This window comes from Myxocyprinus asiaticus, chromosome 8, assembly GCF_019703515.2.
Source record: "Myxocyprinus asiaticus isolate MX2 ecotype Aquarium Trade chromosome 8, UBuf_Myxa_2, whole genome shotgun sequence".
Taxonomy (NCBI): domain Eukaryota; kingdom Metazoa; phylum Chordata; class Actinopteri; order Cypriniformes; family Catostomidae; genus Myxocyprinus; species Myxocyprinus asiaticus.
Genome location: NC_059351.1, coordinates 29,806,001 through 29,827,777, shown reverse-complemented (window position 1 = coordinate 29,827,777; position 21,777 = coordinate 29,806,001). Strand labels below are relative to the sequence as shown.

The 21,777-nt window shown below is 38.6% G+C and overlaps 3 protein-coding genes across 6 annotated transcripts in view; all 3 read right to left on the bottom strand.

Moving 5' to 3' along the window:
- The window catches only part of LOC127444915 (metal transporter CNNM2-like), a 70,433-nt gene extending 67,365 nt beyond the window's left edge, over nucleotides 1-3,068 (bottom strand). For both annotated transcript variants that reach the window (XM_051704574.1, XM_051704575.1), the window contains exon 1: nucleotides 378-3,068. In XM_051704574.1, the coding sequence (XP_051560534.1) occupies nucleotides 378-1,863 (1,486 nt within the window). In that variant the 5' untranslated portion in view covers nucleotides 1,864-3,068. The remainder of the gene's footprint in view (nucleotides 1-377) is intronic.
- A 115-nt stretch (nucleotides 3,069-3,183) lies between these two features.
- LOC127444752 (arsenite methyltransferase-like) lies at nucleotides 3,184-11,224 on the bottom strand. Its single transcript, XM_051704312.1, is given in 10 exon segments — nucleotides 3,184-3,241; nucleotides 4,769-4,898; nucleotides 5,323-5,473; nucleotides 7,129-7,252; nucleotides 7,348-7,429; nucleotides 7,590-7,659; nucleotides 7,823-7,959; nucleotides 9,294-9,444; nucleotides 11,077-11,152; nucleotides 11,155-11,224. Coding segments are annotated over 10 exon segments (1,005 nt in total). The 3' UTR covers nucleotides 3,184-3,227.
- A 4,342-nt stretch (nucleotides 11,225-15,566) lies between these two features.
- Nucleotides 15,567-21,777, bottom strand: part of LOC127444950 (WW domain binding protein 1-like) — a 57,596-nt gene continuing 51,385 nt past the window's right edge. For all 3 annotated transcript variants that reach the window (XM_051704629.1, XM_051704628.1, XM_051704630.1), the window contains one exon: nucleotides 15,567-17,434. In XM_051704629.1, coding sequence (XP_051560589.1) covers nucleotides 16,743-17,434 — 692 coding nt within the window. In that variant the 3' untranslated portion in view covers nucleotides 15,567-16,742. The remainder of the gene's footprint in view (nucleotides 17,435-21,777) is intronic.

Below are 21,777 nucleotides of genomic sequence, written 5' to 3'. Positions count from 1 at the left end.
TTATATATATATATATATATATATATATATATATATATATATATATATATATATATATATATTAATGTTATGACCGTTCGTAATAGCCCTACTGTTATTCAGCCAGTGCGTAAAATGCACACGAGTAAAAGGACATGATATAACTAACAAAATATTTGCCTGCAATATTACAACCAAACAGCCAATGACACATTGTTAGCACGTAAAAGCTTACGTGCAGCAACAGCAGCAGCAGCAGCAGCAACAACAACAACAACAACAACAACAACAACAACAACAACAACAACAACAACAACAACAACAACAACAACAACAACAGCAACGAACTATGCAATGATTCATCTTCCGCATCCGAACGTTGACACGACGACTCTCACCTTTCTTAAACTCCTCCAGCATAGCATCGAGCTTTGTGTCGTTGAAGACGAAATGCAACGGATGGCTGTAGAACTTGGTGATCGTCTTGAGTGGGGTGCAGTCGTCGGGATCCACAAACGCCATGTCCTTCACGAACAGCAGGTCCACGATATTGGACCTGTCGCCCTCGAACACCGGAATGCGCGTGTAGCCGCTCTCCATTATCTCACTCATGGTGTTGAAATCCAGCGTGGCATCGCCGGTGATCATGAAGCAATCGCGCAACGGAGTCATCACATCTTCCACGGTCTTAGTTCTGAGCTCCAGCGCACCCTGAATAATGTTCAGCTCCTCCTTCACTAAGTCGTTGTATGGATCCGTGACCCTCAACATCTCCAAGAGTTTCTCTCGGTTGTATACGGTGCCGATCTCCTGTCCGAGGAGGTAATCTAACAGTTTACTTACCGGATAGGATGCAGGGAAAGTGAGCAGCATGAAGAATTTGGTCAAGAAGATTGTATTCGCACCGACAGCAAGACCATGTCGTGAACAAATAGCTTGAGGCACAATCTCTCCAAATATGACAATGCCAATGGTGGACATCACTACAGCTATCAATCCAGAGCCGGCTATATCATCCAACAAAATGGTCAAGGTGGTGTTGACCAGAACATTCCCCAAGAGAAGCGAGCAAAGCAGGTAATTTCCTTGGCTCCTGACGGGTTCGATCTTCCTGGCGTAGTTTTTCTCTTTCTCCGTTCCACAGTTTTGGACGATCTGAAGCTCCATGGGATCAAGTGCCATCAGACCCAAGTTTAACCCGCTGAACATGCCCGAGAGGCAGAGCAGCATGGAAATAAAGATCACCTGGAGCCAGAAAGGGAGCAGAAACTTTCTCTCCTCCACAACGATCACTTTGGTGTCCTCTCCGTCGTGATAGATCCACGTGTTTTCTGTCCAGGGGTCGTACATGCTTGCCAGGGCAGGTGTAGAAGTGGCGATGCACAGGTAGTAAGCTTTGCTCCTCTCAGTCTTTCGCAGAGGTTTGACCTCAATTTCAACGATGCCAGACGTCTTACGATTTAAAATGATGTTGGGCAAGATTAAAATATCTGAAGTCCTAATGCCACAGGGGTGCAAGCCCGACGTCTCTTCCTGACTGTTGTTTTCCCCTGAGGAGCTGTCGATGTTTCCAATAACTCGACTCCTCTCGTGTTCCGTGAAAGCGATTTTGGACCACGTCTCATTGTTGATGTTTTGCCCGTACACTCTCAATCTCACCCGAGACCTCTCGCTGACCCGCAAAAAGCCCCTGTCCATAAAAGAAATGTCGTCCGTATCCTCCAGTCTCAGCCCGATGATGACCGTCTCCTCTCCTCCTCCTTCCTTGCCACTTGTCGGGGTAATTAAATAACTGCTTACAGTTAAGAAAATAAAAGCAAAGGCTCGGACCCGGCCAAGTGACGCCATTTTTCTAGGGGGTCCTGGAAATGACGGATCTGCCATGTTGATAATGGATAGCCTCTTGAATGAAAAGGGCTTTTAAAAATCAGAGCCAATCGGAGTCCGGCTTCATCTCCGCTGCGCGTCGCCTTGACTTGTGCATCAGCCCTATCTGGGTCCCACTACGCGGCTGAAACTGATCGCACTTTAGCGAGAGCAGCGCGAACTGGTGCCTGTACTGTTGCCTCAGTGACTGGCAACCCTGGCACCCAATCCAGTGCCGCAGCTGGACTGGGGGCGGGGACTTTGCTGCTGGAACAGCCAATGAATACCGTAAGTAGTAGCGCTTAATGCAAATGAGCACATAAGTTTCCTCGTGACTGAATATGGAGTTTTGGGAAGCAACTTGTTAACTAGGTGACAGCATCTTTGAAAAGTGCAGTTAAGGATTGCAATAAATAAATGAGAGAAGTATCAGTCTTAAGAAATGTAAGGGATATAAGACCCTTAAAAATAATCAACGTCTCCATTGACTATGCATAATGAGTCAATTTTATCATTATCAGGGATCAGAGATCAAGCCAGATAAAAAGCCAGTTGCTCATGAATTTACTATTTCACAATCTCACAGTATCCATTCAGAAACTTCACATGTACAGGTAAGTAACCCTCCTTTTGTCTTTCGGGTCATTTTTGACCCGTATTGAAAACCATTCAAAATGCATAATTCTTGATTAGTGTACAAGGGCACTAAAGACCCCCTCTTGGTGTTTTTGTGCTTTTTGGTGTGGACATGTGCATGTGTGCAAAATTAACCATTTTTTATTTTTATTTTTTTTTAAAGCTGTAAAATAATTAAATTAGTTTTAAATTGTTATTTCTCTTAAACAATAACATACACAAATACATTTTCTTTTTATTTTGTTTGTTTTGATGGTCTTGAAAAAGTCACAACATTCGGTTCCAGCACCAAAAACTTTGATAGTAATACCCAGGTAGTCTGCTCAAACTCATCTTTATTATTGCACTGTAAAAATAATTGGATTACAAAAGTTCAATAAACAATAGTTTAGGTCTGGCAGTACAATAAATATAGAATAAAGATTAGGTGTAACCTGGCAGGTGTATGCTTAAAATGATGCAACTCTATTGGCCAATGATGAACTGACTATTGCTATGTGTAAAATCAATATGATTTGTGGAAAAAGATTAATGTAAAATGTCACACTAATTTGAGAGAAATTCTTAAATTTCCTCATTTTTTTAGTGTTGCCTTTACACATGTAATTAATTAATAATATATATTAATATTTTGTTTCACTAAATTACAATTAATTCGCTCCCTATGGATTTTCTGATAGTCACTTGCAGTATGATTCCTGGCCTGGACAGCACCCCCCAACTGTTTGACCAGTTCAAAGGGATTATTAATTGACACTGCCTGGAAAGAGAGGAGTATTTCAGTGATTAGAAGTGAAGTATATACATACTTTACATCTATATAAATTGACTATTCATTAATACAGTGCCTTTAAACTGATTTATTATGCAACTGCAAGTTATTGTATCATTACGTTGAAGTTTTTTTTTTTCCATCCAGGGACCGGATGAGATGTTGGCGAATTCTGAAGGCAGCTCTCTTGAATCAACACAACTAGTTTTTAACAATTTGTAGAACTAAAGTGATCAATCTGGATGCAACAATTTCCATTTACATCTTTCAAATCAGATATCACTAAAACATCCTGGAGCTAATAAATAAAAGTCTGTCCATGTCAAGAAACTGATAATTATTATCATTATTTTGGATAACCATATCAAATATATTTAAAATGGCCAGGTTTTATCACACAGGTTCCAAATAGCTTCCCTCATAAGCAAAGAGTGTCTTTAAAGGCACAAATGACATATGCCTCTGATATATGGCTATATAATAAAATTAGCAGGTTTTGTTTGTGTGAGGCTAGAACAGAAATAGTCTTGGCCAAGGCAGGGCCAGAACTTCTCAGTCTTGAACTTTAAGAATGAAACAGAGAATGATCAAAAGTACGTTTAACTACATCTTCAGGTCAGTGTTTTTAAAACCAGGCTACATCTGATCCAGCCATGACTGATGTCATTAAATTGACCAAAGAATGACCACAGAGTTTTTATGGAGTTTTGTGTTCCTTGCCACAGTCGCCTTCAACTTGCTCACAGGAGTTCTAAGTACAATTATTATTTAATTATTTAATTTCTATACACATTTTACAATCATATTTAATCAAACTACACAATGATCACTGTAAGACATTATAAATATTGCAGTTTCATTTTTTTTTTATGTTAATGCATGATTTCCTGTAAAGCTGCTTTGAAATGATGTGTGTAGTGAAAAGCGCTATACAAATAAAAATGACTTGACATGCACATGGTTGTAAAAAAAATTCTAAATAGTCCTTTCTTGTGTTTGCATGGACTGAATCACCACCAGCACTGTTAAGATGGCATTCTTTTGTTGGAGGGGCAGACAATCCACTGTGACCAAAGCTTTGTGGTACAGCTGTGTGACCTTGTGAGTCTGAGGCTGCTGGGACTAGAGAAACTTAGTAAATGTTGGATGCTAAGAAGACAGTTTGATGATAAATACAACTGTTATTTTGCTGATGAGTCTAAAGTTTGTAAAAAAAAAAAAAAAACATTTGAATTAAAACAAATTGAAAACATTATTACCATTGCTAGGAAACAATAAAAAAATCTATCATCTAATGCTATAACATTTGTTGAAAGACCATTATGAAGTAACACCTCATGGTTAGGAGAAAAATCGATTAAAGCTGAGCCATCCCTTCCATGCTCAGTGTTCCAAAAGATGCTGAAGGTGCATGTAAGCAAACCACTAATAAAAGGGATAATATTCTTTTTAAAAAGCATATCATTTAATTCCAAAATCAACATACTTCATCCCTTGCACATCACTGTCACTTACCTTGGATTTGACACAGCAGCCTCCAGAGGCAGAGATATTCACCCCGAGGCTGAGATGTGAACTCCTCCGAAAATCTGGAGTTGCTCAAGATGCTGGCCACATCATCATCTATTTCCATCACTTCATTTACCTAGAAAAAGATCTGTGTCCTGATTTCTGATTTCACAATGTGAGCTTATATGCATTGTATGTCAAGACCTTTATGGAATACATTTATCATACTACCATTTATTACATCTGCATATAATGTGTATATACTAACACCATAAAACCAATAGAAATGAAAATTTAACGATATATGGAATGTTATTATGCTCAAAATAGCATATAAGACTTATTTTCTAAACAACAAAACAATAACAGACAAGAAAGCTTCTAAAACAGCTTAGTCGTTACATTACAGTTGTTTAAAGTATCGCAATCGTAACATTATCATTACAAATGAGCCGAAGAAAAAACATTGCAGGATTTGATATGCCTTTTTAGTTTAATTTATAGCATAGCACTGCATTGCTACATTGTGCAGCTCTGATCCCCTGCTTTAAATTGCTTACCTTAAAGGTATACTGGGCATCAAACTCATAGTTTTCCTCCATTCCTGTGATGTTTCCATTGTATATGGCCAGACAGGGCCGCTTCTCTGAACGTTTTGGTAACTTGAAGAGTCGGTATGTGGCAGACACAAATTTGTATTCACCTAAACAAAGTTCAGTTTAAAGAAGTTAACTATTGATTTTAATGACTTAAAGCTACACTATGTAAGATGTTTTTGTTAGAAATAAACACAATTTAATTAAAGAGTAATTACACCAACAATCCATCTTCCAAACCACTATGGTAAGCCTATAATAATTATATATATTTTAAAACTGTCGGGACGGATTTGGCATCCATAAATGAAGAAAAGAAGGTCCAGCTAACTACTCCACTGCATGTGTATGTGCGGTAATAGGTGTGGTAGTAGTTTGAAGCTGAAAGCTTGTAGTCACAACACAATTCAATAAAGGCAACCCACTGGGGAATCACCCATTTTCAAAATAAAGAAACCTCGAACCGAGAAGATTCTGCAAGCAAAAAGGGAAAGCGAGAGCCCGTAATAATAAAACACGAAACAACTGAGATTGAGTTTTTCTTGCTCGACAGGTAAGATATTTATTGGACTGATAGTTAGCCAGGTAGCTCTCTTAGCACGGTAGTTCATTAGATAGCATTAGCCACTCTAATGTGGCATTTTATTATGGATTGTGGTACTGCAGTGCTTGATTTCATTTTAGAGGAAGGACAATGGGAATTTTTTTTTTTACTTTATGCTGCTAACAACACCAATCTCTAAATCAGATAGTCTATCTGCCTGCTAGCTAAGTTATAATAGTTTCCACTGTTTGACTTTATCTGATATGGCTAGCAATCATTGTCTAATATCAGCATTGCCTAACTTTTGTAGCATTATTTAATTTGAAACAACTGTTTTTAATAAGTCAAAAAACGACAGCGGAAGATATGCTACCTGCTAATAAGACATATTTTGTGGATATCCGTCTTTTTCTTCCTATCGTTATTTATTTGTTTAATTTTATGAGGGGAGGAGGCGAATTTTGTTATCATTAGTGACATTAGCTCTGATAAGCTGACCATCTGTATCCATGATCCAGATGATCAAACCATCGGATTCATCCGCGCAGAAGAGCAGAGCCGAAGCCCAGCTCACGTAATTACCATAACAGTGCTCATCCGCAAGTAACTTGCAGTTCTATGCTTCAACCGCTAGAGAGCCAAAAGTTACTGTGTAGCTTTAAACTAAGTAATATAAAATACTGATTAATAATCTAAATAAAACAATTCAGAGGATAATAATAATGCAATTCAGCCAAATAATTGATTTGAATGTTTTCAGCAAACTGCTTTGATAAAAAAGAAAAAATCTGATCTATATTTACAAAAAAAAAAAAAAAAACATACATTTAACTGTAATTGTAACATAAATAGAACAACAATAGATAATGTTTAAGTACATCCTGTATTTCAGCAGAACTGTCCAGTCTTTTTCGAGTTTCCTTCATAGCTCCAGGTTTGACTGCATTGTTGCATATCACTTTGCGACGTTCTTTCCAAACTGGCACTTTCAAACTAGTAATGACTGCTACCATAAATATGGCCAACTAATTTGTTAATTTTTTTTCCTCCACCAATGAAAATAATTCCAAAAGAAGCCAAAGCATTGGAATTCTCTGTAGCAAACACAGACAAGTGGAGTGAAAAAAACAACAAAAACATTCTAGTCTAGTAAGGTCTGGAGTCAATGATTCCTTACTTAGTATCACATGGTGACACATTCAAACATAAACTTCTCATCGAGAAGTTTCTCTAGTTCCTTGTTGTCCACAGTGATGATACTGGCAGTTACCAGGCAGGATTTGCTGAACCCAACTTCTTCAGCTAGTCGTATCAGTTCTTCCCACCATAATGCTCCACTGAGGCACTCACCTGATGAATACATGCAAATAAGCCTACATCACTGTCTTTGTGATAAGAAATTATGAAAATAGGTTAATTTAAATAAATGTAGTGTCCTTTTATACCCCATAACACTTTGTTGGCTTTGAGGTCTTCTGAGATTCTAGCATCACTATAAACAACACTGAAGTACAATTCTCCTCCATCCTTAATGCCAACAAAATTAAAAAGAGTTGAAGGTACAGAAGGAGTCCAGTATCCTTTCAGATATTCAAAGTAATGCATATTAATATTTTAGCATGGCTATTAGGGCCTACTATAAGCATTTGAGTATTTGAAAGTCTATTTGTATATGAAATAGAAGTACCTTCAGTACACGGAAAGCCTCCCTTAGGACACTGGTTTTATCTGGTGACAGGTTCACCACACAATTTGATCTGTCAGTCAAAGAAAAGGATCAAAGTCTAATACATTCACTGTTTTTGCAAGCAAATACAGCATAAACTGAGATGTTGACATGAAACTGATCTCATCATACTAGTGTCAGCAAGGAATAGTTTATAAATGTAATGTCTCTTAGAAATTACTATTTGAAGTTACATTATGATATCATATGATTTCTCCTTCAGACCTGCTTCTGCCAAGGCCTCAATGTAACCTTGAACAAAATTCACATTTGGCTTTTTATAACCAAATCTTTGCATGTGGTAGTCGATGTACTTCCGGGCCACCTCAAGCTGCAATACAAAGTTAAATCAGTATCAAACTTTCATATTTTGTGCAACTAACAAATTGAAATGGAGATACCTGAGCAGGTTTGCTTTCAAATAAACTGAACTGAAATGGCAGAAAACCAGAAGTACAAAAGCAGTGAATATGATTGTGAAGTTTGGTAGGAATAGAGAGCTCATGTGCTGTCACTAAGTTCAAGATGTTATCTACTAACTTAGGACACAATTGAACGGTGTCGTTAAGGTGTTGTGGTACAAATGAAACCAACATTATAAATGCTTAAAGGGACAGTTCACCCAAAAATGAAAATTCTCTCATTATTTACTCACCTTCATGATATCCCAGGTGTGTATGACTTTCTTTCTTCACCAGAACACATTTGAAGAAAAACAGAAAACTATCTCAGCTCAGTAGGTCCTTAAAATGCAAGTGAATGGAGATTTCTCTTTTGAAGCTCCAAAAATCACAGAGAGTCAGCATAAACGTCATCCATACGACTCCAGCTGTTACATTAATGTCTTATAAAGCGACATGATCACTTTTGGTGCGAAAAAAGATCAATATTTAAGTACTTTTTAACTATAAACCATCACTTTCGTTAGGCTTCACGAGAGGGTGAATTCCAAGCGGTCTCTCGTGTGACATATTCGCATTGCCATGGATACAGAAGTAATCTCTCATTCTCCTCTCGGTTTGAGACTTCCAGGATCAGCACACAACACACCACTGTTAGTAAAGAAACAGATAAATACAGATATAAACCAAAACCAACAAAGCTTCTGTACAGGGTTCCTCCTACATAGTTATAAACAGTGCTGCTCTTCCGGCTGTGATGCACGTGCGTCAGTTCTCACGTGTTTCAAATGCCAATGAGATTACGTCACACGTGCATACCGCTGCAGAACAGAAGCATGATTTAGAGTTAAAAAAGTATTTAAATATTTATATTTTGCGCACCAAAAGCGATCATGTCACTTTAGAAGAAATTTAACAGCTGGTGTCATATCGGTGACGTTTATGCTGACTGTCTGTGATTTTTGGAGCTTCAAAAGAGAAATCACCATTAACTTGCATTTTAAGGACCTACTGAGGTAAGATATTTTTCTATTTTTCTTCACGTGTGCTGGTGAAGAAAGAAAGTCATACACACCTGGGATATCTTCAGGGTGAGTAAATGATGAAAGAATTTAAATTTTTGGGTGAACTATCACTTTAAAGACTAACCTGATAATGTCAACAGTGTACTAATATGCCATATTAAACAGAAAATAAACTGTTGTGAAATCATTACATTAGTCTCCAAAATCCTAAATCCATGCTCAAACTCAAGGGCAGTTACCTGATCTTCAGTCATGTCAATCCCTGTAATGTGCCCCTTTTCTCCTACTAGCTGGCTGAGCATGTAGCAGTCCCGTCCACTCCCACAGCCAAGGTCCAGCACCCTGCAGCCCTCTAGACACTCAGGGACCACTAGACCACAGCCATAGTACCTGAGAGGAAGGAAACACAATTTATTCTACCACCAGGGGGTCAATACTGAAACATGCTGAAAGGCAGTCAGTGAAACTGCATAGTACTTTGTGTTAAATGAATGTCAGAATATATCAGAAGTATCATCAGAATAAAGCATCATCATTTACCAACTGATATTTTTTTAAAGTGTCAAATCAAATCTTTTGATTTAAACATTTTAAGTCTGTTTTACCATTATATTAATTCTATAATTAGTATTTTTCTCTCTCGTTTCTTCCACTTTATTAAATATACACTTGTATTGTTGAACAGAACATATTTAAAAAATACACTGGCAGCCAAAAGTTTGGAAAAATGTACAGATTTTGCTGTTTCGGAAGGAAATTGGTACTTTAATTCACCAAAGTGGCATTCAACTGATCACAAAGTATAGTCAGGACATTACTGATGTAAAAAAACAGCACCATCACTATTTGAAAAAAGTCATTTTTGATCGAATCTAGACAGGCCCCATTTCCACCAGCCATCACTCCAACAATCTTATCCTTGAGTAATCATGCTAAATTGCTAATTTGGAACTAGAAAACCACTTGCCATTATATCAAACACAGTTGAAAGCTATTTGATTCGTTAAATGAAGCTTAACATTGTCTTTGTGTTTATTTTTGAGTTGCCACAAATAGACTGGCAGGTCTTTATTAGGTCAAAAATGGCAACAACAAAAAAAGAAACAGCTTTCTCAAGGAACTCGTCAGTCAATCATTGTTTTGAGGAATGAAGGCTATACAATGCTTGAAACTGCCAAAAAACTGAAGATTTCATACAAAGGTGTACACTACAGTCTTCAAAGACAAAAGACAACTGGTTCTAACAAGGACAGAAAGAGATGTGGAAGGCCCAGATGTACAACTAAACAAGAGGATAAGTACATCAGAGTCTCTAGTTTTGAGAACTACATGCCTCATATGTCCTCAGCTGACAGCTTCATTGAATTTCACCAGCTCAACACCAGAGAAGACTTGGGGGTGCAGGCCTTATGGGAAGAATTGCAAAGAAAAAGCCACTTTTGAAACAGAAAAACAAAAAGAAAAGGTTCGAGTGGGCAAAGAAACACAGACATTGGACAACAGATAATTGGAAAAGAGTGTTATGGATCTTAACCCCATTGAGCGTTTGTGGGATCAGCTAGACTGTAAGGTGCGTGAGAAGTGCCTGACAAGACAGCCACATCTATGGCAAGTGCTACAGGAAGCGTGGGGTGAAATGTCACCTGAGTATCTGGACAAACTGACAGCTAGAATGCCAAGAATCTGCAAAGCTGTCATTGCTGCACGTGGAGGATTTTTTGATGAAAACACTTTGAAGTCGTTTAAGTTTTTCACGTTATTAATGTCCTGACTATATATTGTGATCAGTTGAATGCCACTTTGGTGAATAAAAGTACCAATTTCTTTCCATAAGAGCAAAATCTGAACATTATTCCAAACTTTTGGCCACCAGTGTATATAGAATGTCAAAATATGTAATTATTATTTAATAATATTTAGTATTATAAATAATGAATGTTGGTGCAAAATACAGCACCTTATTAATACCATCTCTATCAAAATATCGATCTGCATCAGTACATTTATCAGTGTAATCCTCACTTTGCTGTGTAATCTGGATGGACCTCAGCCAGCACTTTTCTCACGTATGCAGGAACAGGTTTGGCAGATGGAACCAGGCATTGCTTTTCAGATCAGACATCTGCTTAAGTGTCTTTCCATAATACTCCTGTGTAAAAGATCCATTCATGTATGTTTAAAATAACAGTGGGTTAAAGTCCCACCAAATGCTATTTTGGTGGCAAGCCAGATAACATTAAGTTGGACTGTGGGATATGTAGAAAACTACAATATGAAGTTATTTAATTATTATTAATATTATTATTATTATTATTATTATTGTTGTTATTATTATTATTGAACAATAGTCAATTACAACATAATTATAGCACACTAATGTTTTACAATTATTTTAAAGACAAAGTGTGCAGTATTACAAAGTGCTAGGGGGAAATAAACACTATTGCATGAATAGTTTAAAACAATAGGAAGTTATATAATAGCGTACTTTGTTTTCATGACAAGGTACAGCCACATTACATGATGTCAGCGAGTGTGCCTCAAAGTCACCTTGTTTCCAGTCAGGAAAAACATACCTTAACGTCATTGTAGACAGCTCAATATGTTAGGGTTAAATAACGTGAGTCAGCATCCTTTATCTGCATTGGTGTGCTGGAATACGTTTATAATATAATGAAATTACGTTTTTTTTTTTTTTTTTTTTAAATTAAGACAGCAATTAGTTTATAAAGACAAGAAAGACCAGAGTGTAATGCTGCACTTTACATGAATATGTCTGCAAAATTGGACAGTTCGTCACTTTTACAGTTTAAATCAGTTTTAGACTTAGAAGTTTTACTCCAGAAGAAATTAAACGTAATGTTTAAACATGTATAAAATAATGAGCACTCACATGGGATAAAGACCCTAGTCATATCATTAACCTTATTAAAGAAGGTTTATTGTACATAGAGAGGGTCCCCTAATGAGGGCCACCATGTTTGGATCACATAACCAGCCAAAAACTACTCGCTTATGTGCCCTTCAAGTGGAATTCACATGGAAATATTGTAATTATGAGTTCCAAACACATGAATGATCAAGCGAAATTGAATTTACAAGTGGGAAACTCAGAACTCTAGATGAGAGCACAGTTGTTGAGTTGTGATGTTGGAAGGGGCATGTTGACATGAAAGATGGAAATGTTCTGTACTTTATTTCACTTAATTTGTTATATATGCAATCAATGACTCCATGGTTTAAGCAAATTAATTAATCAATTGTTAGATGCCGTGCATTAATAAATCATGCAGTCTGTGGCATATGTAAGTAATGCAGGTTTATTCACTTATTTATTCACTGGTACAACAGAAAAAGAGCTTTTGCTGTCATTCATTGTGTATTTGTTTAAATTTGGCTTTTTCCGTATTTTGTTTCCCACTTGAATGTGTCATATGTCGTAGTAACGAATGCCCGATTCGGAGGTAGGAGCTAGCCAGGTTACATGTAGGCAGCATTAATCTCAGTAACTTTCCTGTTATTGGATACTTTCACTCATGGATAAAATGAATCATAGCTGACTGTGAAATTCTACAATGGCATCGGTAACTTAAAATGTTTGCATTTATTTGATGATGCATCTGCACCCCTATAGGTGTCAGTGTAATGGTGCTTTAAGGTCATGGTGAAATTGCTGTAATTACGAGATTTCGACTTATAAAAAGCATTCACGTCTTCGTAGAACTCGTAATTACAAGTTGTAAACTCAGTATTCCATTAAAGCTTCAACTTGACAGTCATGACATAATTTTGAAAGGATCAATATGGCAGAGGCCTCAACAGTTAGAGGTAACAGTGAACACATTTTGGTTTGATATGCCATGTTATTAAAATTCTTTGTTCTTAAACATTTAGCAAAAACGTGAACTGATGAATTAATGTAGATATAAACAATTTGCTGTTATCAGCATCAAAGCCATTTTGAGTCAAGAAAGTGGACAGCTCAGAAAAGAATCTCCCAGTTGTCGACTCATATTTACAGTAATTTCAACATGACATGAACGCATAAGTGCAAGATAACTGCCACAATATAACAAAATGTGATTGAGTGCACCTCTACATTTGTTTTTGATTGAAGTTTTATCTTCTTTCCCTGCTGACACATATTTATTCAACATGGTACTAAAGCCTGTAACAGCCCATTTGCAATCAGAATAAGTTGTTATATAACATCCCAAGGCCTTATGGAGATGAAAGCATGACATGAAGCATATGAACTGGAAACAAAGTAACACACTTAGATGTGTCGATTTGCGCTTTATTGAACAGTGTTTAGATTAGGTTTTTGGTTGTTTTCTGCATATCAGAAGACACAGATAAAAATAAAAAATAAATCATACCTGAGCTTATATCTTAATCTAGACTTCAACTGTACAATTTGTCCTTTGTATTGGTTTGAATATGACAAACACATCATATGTGACAAGTCAGACATGAGATGCACAAGTTTCTTAAATTTCAACAGCTTGTTAATATATCAGAGAAAAAGATTTAAACCATACCATTGCTCTATTGTCAATAGATTGCCATCATAGAGACAAGTGAGAGCAGCACATCTGTTATTAATAACATTCATTAGGGCAGTGAAATAAATTAGTTACATGAACAATTTTGAAACAGTGCTTCAGTTGTCATGGAGGACCTTAAAACTGAAGGTCCTTTGTTGCAGAAAAAGACAAAAAAAAACAAAAAACAAAACAAAAAAAAAAGCATTTTCCAACTACAAACGTATGGCTTATCACTGGTTTGCATTTAAACAGAGAATCAAGGCACCTTGACTTGTTACCAACGAAAGAACATTATGTGAATATTAAAGGCACAGCGTTTGAGTTTTCATGAAGAAAAAAAGTTTGCAAGGTTTTAAGGCAGATGTGATCTTACACAATTTATAGAGCAAGTTGATCTGTATTTAAAGTGGCTGAAGACAAAGTGCAAACAGTATTTAAAAGAGGCACTTTTTTTTTTTTTTTTTTACTATACAGCTATATCTAGAATCAAGCTCAACAAGACTTTTATGCATATTATCATTTACAGCGCTGTGAAAAATATTTGACCCCATCCTGATTTCTGTTTTTGTGTACATCTCGTACTAAATTGTTTAAAAAAATCTAACAAAATCTAACATAAAACTAAGGCAATCTGAGTAAACAAAAAATACAGTTTTAAATGATAATGTTATTTATTGAAGCAAAAAAGTTATCCAATAATATGGCCTGTGCGAAAAAGTATTTGCCCCCTTAATTACTAAATCCCCAAATCTATGAAACTGCATTCATAATGGGGTTCAGCTGGACTAGACACACCCAGGCCTGATACTGCTAGCCCTGTTCAATCAAATCAACATCTAAATAGAACTTTTTCAGAATCATGAAGTTGGCTAAAAGGTCTCACCCAGTAGCACACTATGCCAAAGTCGAAAGAAATTGTTGATGAGGAAAAAGGTGATTGAAATACATCAGTCTGGGGAGGGTTACAAAGCTATTTCAAAGGCTCTGGGACTCCAAAGAACCACAATGAGAGCCATTATCTCCAAATGGAGAACACTTGGCACAGTAGTGAACCTTCCCAGAAGTAGCTGATTTTCCAAAATTCCTCCAAGAGCACAGCGATGACTCATCCAGGAAGTCACAAAAAAGCCAAGGACAACATCCAAGGAACTGCAGGCCTCTCTCGTATCAATAAAGGTCACTGTTCATGACTCCGCAATCAGAAAGACAGTGGGCAAAAATGCCATCCATGGAAGAGTGGCGAGAAGAACATTAAGGCTCGTCTGAATTTTGCCAAAACACACCTTGATGATCCTCAAACCTTTTGGGAGAATGTTCTGTGGACTGATGAGTCGAAAGTGGAACTGTTTGGAAGACAGATGTCCCGTTTTATCTGGCGTAAATCAAACAGAATTCCACAAAAATAACATCATACCTACAGTCAAGCATGGTGGTGGTAGTGTGATGGTGTGGGGATGCTTTGCTTTGTTTCAGGGCCAGGGCAACTTGCAATAATTGAGGGAAACATGAATGCTGCTCTCTACCAGAAACTCCTAAAGGAGAACGTCCGGTCATCAGTCAGTGAGCTGAAGCTCATGCACAACTGGATTATGCAGCAAGACAATGATCCAAAGCATAGGAGTAAGTCCACCTCTAAATGGCTCAAAAGAAGCAAAATTAAAGTTTTGGAGTGGCCTAGTCAAAGTCCTGACTTGAACCCGATTGACATGCTGTGGCAGGACCTTAAACGGGCAGTTCATGCTCGAAAATCCTCCAATGTGGCTGAACTAAAGCAGTTCTGCAAAGAAAAGTGGGCCAAAATTCCACCACAGCAGTTAGTTTTTCTCATGGGTGATATAGGTGTTGGATAACGTTTTTGCTTAAAAAAAAATAAATAAATAAAAAATAAAATAAAATAAATTTATATATATTATATATATATATATATATATATATATATATATATATATATATATATATATATATATATATATATATATATAATTTGAAAACTGTATTTTGTGTTTACCTTGTTTGAAGATCTAAAACAATTTAGTATGAAAAACACAAAAATAGAAGAAATCAGGCAAATACTTTTTCACAGAACTACACTTTAAAACATCAATATGTTTCCGTCATTAGTTAATTAAAATACGCTTCAGTGAAAAAACAATAATGGTTTATTTTACTTTGCAGCTTACATCAATGAAGAGCAAGCAAGTGCTTGTGTAATAAGGACACCTCCCTTTGGTAAGTTTTTATCCCAAAATGTTCAACGAAATACAGAAAATGTAGTGTTTGTATGCAATCAGTCACTGGTGATTAATTGTAAATAAATTCCGCACTTTCAAGCAAGAATTATAATGCTCAAAATAGCATTACTATTAATGCTGCCTTTGATTAATCTAGCTCTTTTTTGTGTTTTCCCATGCCATAACCTGTAGAGCATACTCTAAGCTAGGAAAGTAATGTGAAATTAGTCTTGTTCTAAATACATACTATGAATCATCCAGAGCTTTCAGCAACAAAACACAAAAGAAAATACAAAACAGATTACTTAAATGTGAATCAAGACTGTAGGCATGTAAATACTCTTTGTCTGAAATGAATTAGGATGATTCACTCAGAAGAATGTGAATGTGCAAAACAAAGACTTGTATAACACAACAAAGATTTGTCCCATTACTCTATAGCAAGGAAACAAAGTCAAGAGGGACAGGTAACCCTCAAATGTACAGTCAGTTTTTAAAGGCACTGATTTTCACATTGAACTCTGTGAACTTTGTCCTGAGACTTTATAATCTGTTTGTGTGTTAAGAATCTCAATCTTAAAACATGGTCCACATCTTTTGAAGTGTGAATTAGCAGAAGCACATTGTGGACATGTCTTCCAGCACCACATGTGGTGCATCGTCTTGTGTAGGGATAGAGCCCACCCTTGTGGATAGATGTTTTTTTGACTGCATGAATCTGATTGGTTTCTCCAAGACCATCTCATACTTTAACATGAATATGAAGTATCAGGATTACTCCGTCCGTGCTAGCTCCTTCATTGCATACTCCAGCGGGTAAAACATCCCTCTCTCTCTGCCTTGATTTCTCTGTCCACCTCTCTCTATTTATTTCTCTGTCTCAGTCTTTTTTACCAGTGAAGTTATACATTTAGCTTTGAGATTCTATGTTGCTATGGTGTGGACCCTCCTGCTCATTAATAGTATGCAAATAGAGACAAACAGGGTGAGGTTGGGGTGACAGCGATGCTCCTTGCTCCACCCTGTTTTCTGTAGTCAGAAGTCCATGCTCTTTCACTCCGTAAGAACGGTGGCCACACTCCACACAGAATTCCTCAGAGACTTCCTGGTCCTCTTCACTCAGAAGCCCCTGAAATTCTATAGGTTTGCGGCTTTCGAAGTCTCGCCCACAAATGCACACCTCAATCCCCGAGTCCCCTGTAAATCTGCGGTGCCTCTCCTTCTCGTCAGGCACTGCCACATTCCTGAGCTGCTCCTTCCTGCACTCGCCTTGTTTGTCCACACTGGGGAGCTGTTCTATGGACAAAGCGCTCTCTGCCGACATGCTTCGCTCTAAGTCTCTCAGCCCTTTGCTGTCGTCTTTCTGGTGGTAACAGTTAGAGGAGTGGATCTCCTCTAGGCTGAGTCTGGAACAGAGTGTGTCTGATACAGGGGGCACTGGAGTGGTTTGTCTGGGTTGGCAGTGCATATCCTGCTGGTCAGTAGTTAAGGAGCTGGTGCAGGCTGGAGGACCGGTGCTTAAGGCACTGTAAGGGGGAGGGGGAGTGGCAGGCTGATGCACTACCTCTTCATATTCTGGGAGGAGATAGTTAGGAAGGAATCCTGAAAGAGAAAAAATTTGCAAGAAAACTGTAAGAAGAGAATTCAAAGCATTTAACAGATAAAGACTTGCAATAAAAGGGAAGACACAGTTTTCTACAGACAATGTTGCACATCTACAAAACATTAGCATAGCAAGTTAACCAGATCATCAAAAGAGTTATGACAAATCACACAAACACAAATGTCATCGTGTCTTCTACATTTTTCAGGTTTTGAGAGTTTTCCTTGATCCACGACCAATGCTAACAGATCTCACCTAATCACAAAATGTTAAACTAAGTGTGAAGGGACACTGGGGGCAATTATCTTTTATCTCTAGTTTGTTCATTAAAAGTTAACATGAACAGATGCTAGCACTGTAGCTTCCAGCTACTATACACGATTATTTATCATGGCTGTGAGCAACTTTAACAATAGTTACGAAAAAAAAAAAAATGTTATTGACTCTAGTACCATTAAAATATGTAATATTTTGTTAACATTTCTGGCTGAAGACTGTTCTACTCATCAACTGATCAATATGTTTAGTAAGAAGACATGATATTTTCTAATTGGACTGATATTTGAAATACTTCAAATATAAAATAAATCTATATACACTTGCTTTAAGCACATATTTTTTAGCCAAATCAAAAAAGTAGGACCTTACCCAAGTATTAAAGAAATCCTTTTGAGATGTGCTCTTATTCACAGTGGATTAACATGGTTTGTGTTAGAAATTTCCCTCAGTATCCCCTACTATAGAAGGTACAACCATCTTGTAACATCATTACTGAGTGGCACTGCAACAGGACAAACCAAACACCAAAATCCACTCCTACAAAATTACATGGCCTGTGGTTCCACTGAGATTGGCTTTTACATACTGATCTCCAAACAACTGACCACTCTTATGCCTTTATCTTAGCAATTAAATAAAGAAAAACACTGGTCTCAGATCAGAAACTTCTCCCAAACCCACTCAAAACAAAACCTGTGGAGTATGATACATTTGAGTCTCTGAAAACATTTTTGTCTCACATTGCGTTTATCTCATTTTAAATGTTACAATGCTGACACAAAACCAAGCCAGTGATTTTGTGACGAGACAGGAGAGGAATGAGGATCTAAATGCAGCTTTTTTAATAAAATAAAGGTAAACCAGGTAACTCGGAACATAATGAAACAAAACACAGGGAACAAAGCACAGCATAATACAGATGAAGACTGACAATGAAACCAGAGGAAAACAAGGGCTTAAATACACAAGGGAAAACAAGGGAACGAGGAACACCTGGGGAAACAATCAGGGGAAAACCAATCATGAAAAGAAATACATAGGACTACAAAACCAACAGGAAACAGGAACAGGGAACCAAACCAGAATTTCAACACAAAAGTCAAGACAAAAACAGGGAATATGTGACAGAGCCCCTCTTTTAACGAGAGGATTCCAGATGCTCCAAAAAACAAAACAAAAACAGAATATTGTCTATGGGGTGTGGAGGAAAACAGGTAGTTCATGGGGGCACAAAAAAAAATCAAATCAAATAACTTTTTACAAGGGGCAAGGGGAGCAAAGAGGCGCTGCAGGCTCGGAGGACCAAGTAGACCAGAGCAGATCAGGCGGACGGCCAGGAGACCAGGCGGACGGCCAGGGGACCAGAGCAGATCAGGTGGACGGCCAGGGGACCAGGTGGACGGCCAGGGGACCAGAGCAGATCAGGCGGGCGGCCGGCCAGGAGACCAGAGCAGATCAGGCGGGCGGCCAGGAGACCAGGCGGACGGCCAGGGGACCAGAGCAGATCAGGCGGACGGCCAGGGGACCAGGCGGACGGCCAGGGGACCAGAGCAGATCAGGCGGGCGGCCAGGAGACCAGAGCCGATCAGGCGGGCGGCCAGGAGACCAGAGCCTCGGAAACGACTTCCGTGGTCGTGGGCATGGGAGGCGGCGGCAGCGGATGGCCAGGAGACCAGAGACTCGGAAATGACCTCCGTGGTCGTGGGCATGGGAGGAGGTGGCGGAGCCTCCGGGGAAGACTCTGGGGGCGGAGCCGCCGGGGAAGACTGAGCCGTGGGAGGCTCGAGGGGCCAAGCCGTGGAAGGCAGAGCCATGGGAGGCTCGATGGGCCAAGTCGTGGAAGGCAGAGCCATGGAAGGCTCGAGACAAAGAGTCCTGGATGAATGGGAAATTACCTCCATGGTCGCGAACATGGGAAGAGACTCGGGAATGACCTCTGTGGTCGTGGGCATGGGAGGAGACTCGGAAATGACCTCCGTGGTTGTGTACATGGGATGAGACTTGGGAATGACCTCTGTGGTCGTGGGCATGGGAGGAGACTCAGAAACGACCTCCGTGGTAGTGTACATGGGAATAGACTTGGGAACGGAAACTTTTCTTCTCTTCCTCCTCTGGATGGCCGAAGTTGGCAACGCTGGCTCTGGGACGGACAAGGCTGGCAACGCTGGCTCTGGGACGGACGAGGCTGGCAACTCATTGGCCATGGCAGGCGTGGGCACTGGCTCGTTGATCGTAGCAGGCGTGGGCACAGACAATTTTTGAGGTAGGATCTTCATGGACCTACGCACCAACATCAGTGGCATATCATACAACTTCAAGACAGGGGCCGTGGACGCAGGTTTTGTCCCGGGGTTCCCGCCATAATCCACTGTATAAGGGGAACCACTAAGTTCCAGAGCCTTCTCCACATAATCGCCGAGCGTCCAGTGAGGATCAGCCAGAGGCATGAGTTCCCTCAGTGCACTATTCAGACCAGCCCGAAAGAAAACCACCAGAGCGCGGTCTGGATAGTGCACTACATTTGCCAGCTCTAAAAACTCATGGGCATGATCCTCAACTGGACAATCCCCTTGCTGAAGGAGCAGAATCCTGACGGCCGCTAGATCCATTTCTGGGTCAGTCTTTGTGATGAGACAGGAGAGGAATGAGGATCTAAATGCAGCCTTTTTAATGAAATAAAGGTAAACCAGGTAACTCAGAACATAATGAAACAAAACACAGGGAACAAAGTACAGCATTATACAGATGAAGACTGACAAAGAAACCAGGGGAAAACAATGGCTTAAATACACATGGGAAAACAAGGGAATGAGGAACACCTGGGGAAACAATCAGTGGAAAACCAATCATGAAAAGAAACTACAAAGGACTACAAAACCAGCAGGAAACAGGAACAGGAAACCAAACCAGAATTAACACAAAAGTCAAGACAAAAAACAGGGAATGTGACAGATTTTGTCTAAACACTGGGGTAATGAAACTGAAATTATAACAGGGAACAATCACACCTGCAGGGTTACCACTCTTTTCATTGCACAATTATCCAGGGCATTTCAATGGACATTTTGTGCCCAATAAGTGTAACATTTAAGCAAAAACACAGCCTATTTAAACTGAGCTTTTATTTTGCCATTTCTGTGTGTTATTGACTGTAGTTTCTCGCCTAGAGATAAGCAGTTCGCCACATGGCCCAGTATGGTTGTTAATCCACGTAAAGTGCTCTAATTACTGTCATCTCACAAACAAAAGAGCATGTATGATGTCAGTATGATGATCATGATAAAAAAAGATGTTTTCAGTGTATGAGCGGTCGGCTTCACACATTCATTTTGAAGCAAGCATCAATTGCAGATTGTATATTTATTCAATTGACCCTTCGCTAAGCTCCGCCTCCTTGGTTATGGTTGCTTGCTCTGACAAGCTCTGCAAATCTCCCTATTGGAATGAACTGAGACTGCAGTGAAGGGCGTGGTTTTTGGCAAAATATTCTCAAATGGAATGGATATTTATACGTGGGCTGGAATGAAGAGTGACATTGTAATGCATATTTATCTGAGGTTTTTTGTCAGAGAAAATTTTAAATTACATAGTAATTTCATTAAAAACTGTGGAGACTGTGAATCAGAGTCAAGGCAAACGATTATTACAGTCACCTGAAGAGAAAAACTTCATTTAATAGCAATTACACATCTAATAACATTAGCGTTAAGTGAACAGTTGTTTACAACATCTCATAACACTCATTTTGATGTTGTGAACTGTTTATTTACAAATCGCATTTATTATGACTTGAATCAGTACATAAATGAATAAACATTCCGTTATTAGCTTTAATTTACCTTGGAGCAAATGTAGGTGTCGTTGCACATTTCATTTGGGAATGAAGGCTGACAGTTTAATCAATAACATGCTCTTCTCCAGATTTAAAGATTTAAAAAAAAAAAAAAGAAAAACAACATTGCAGGTATCCTCTCTGGGTAACTCGTGCCACTATTACAACTGATCCGGAAACAACGTGTTTTAAAATTTTGATTATTTTGATATAATCCTGCTTAAATGTACT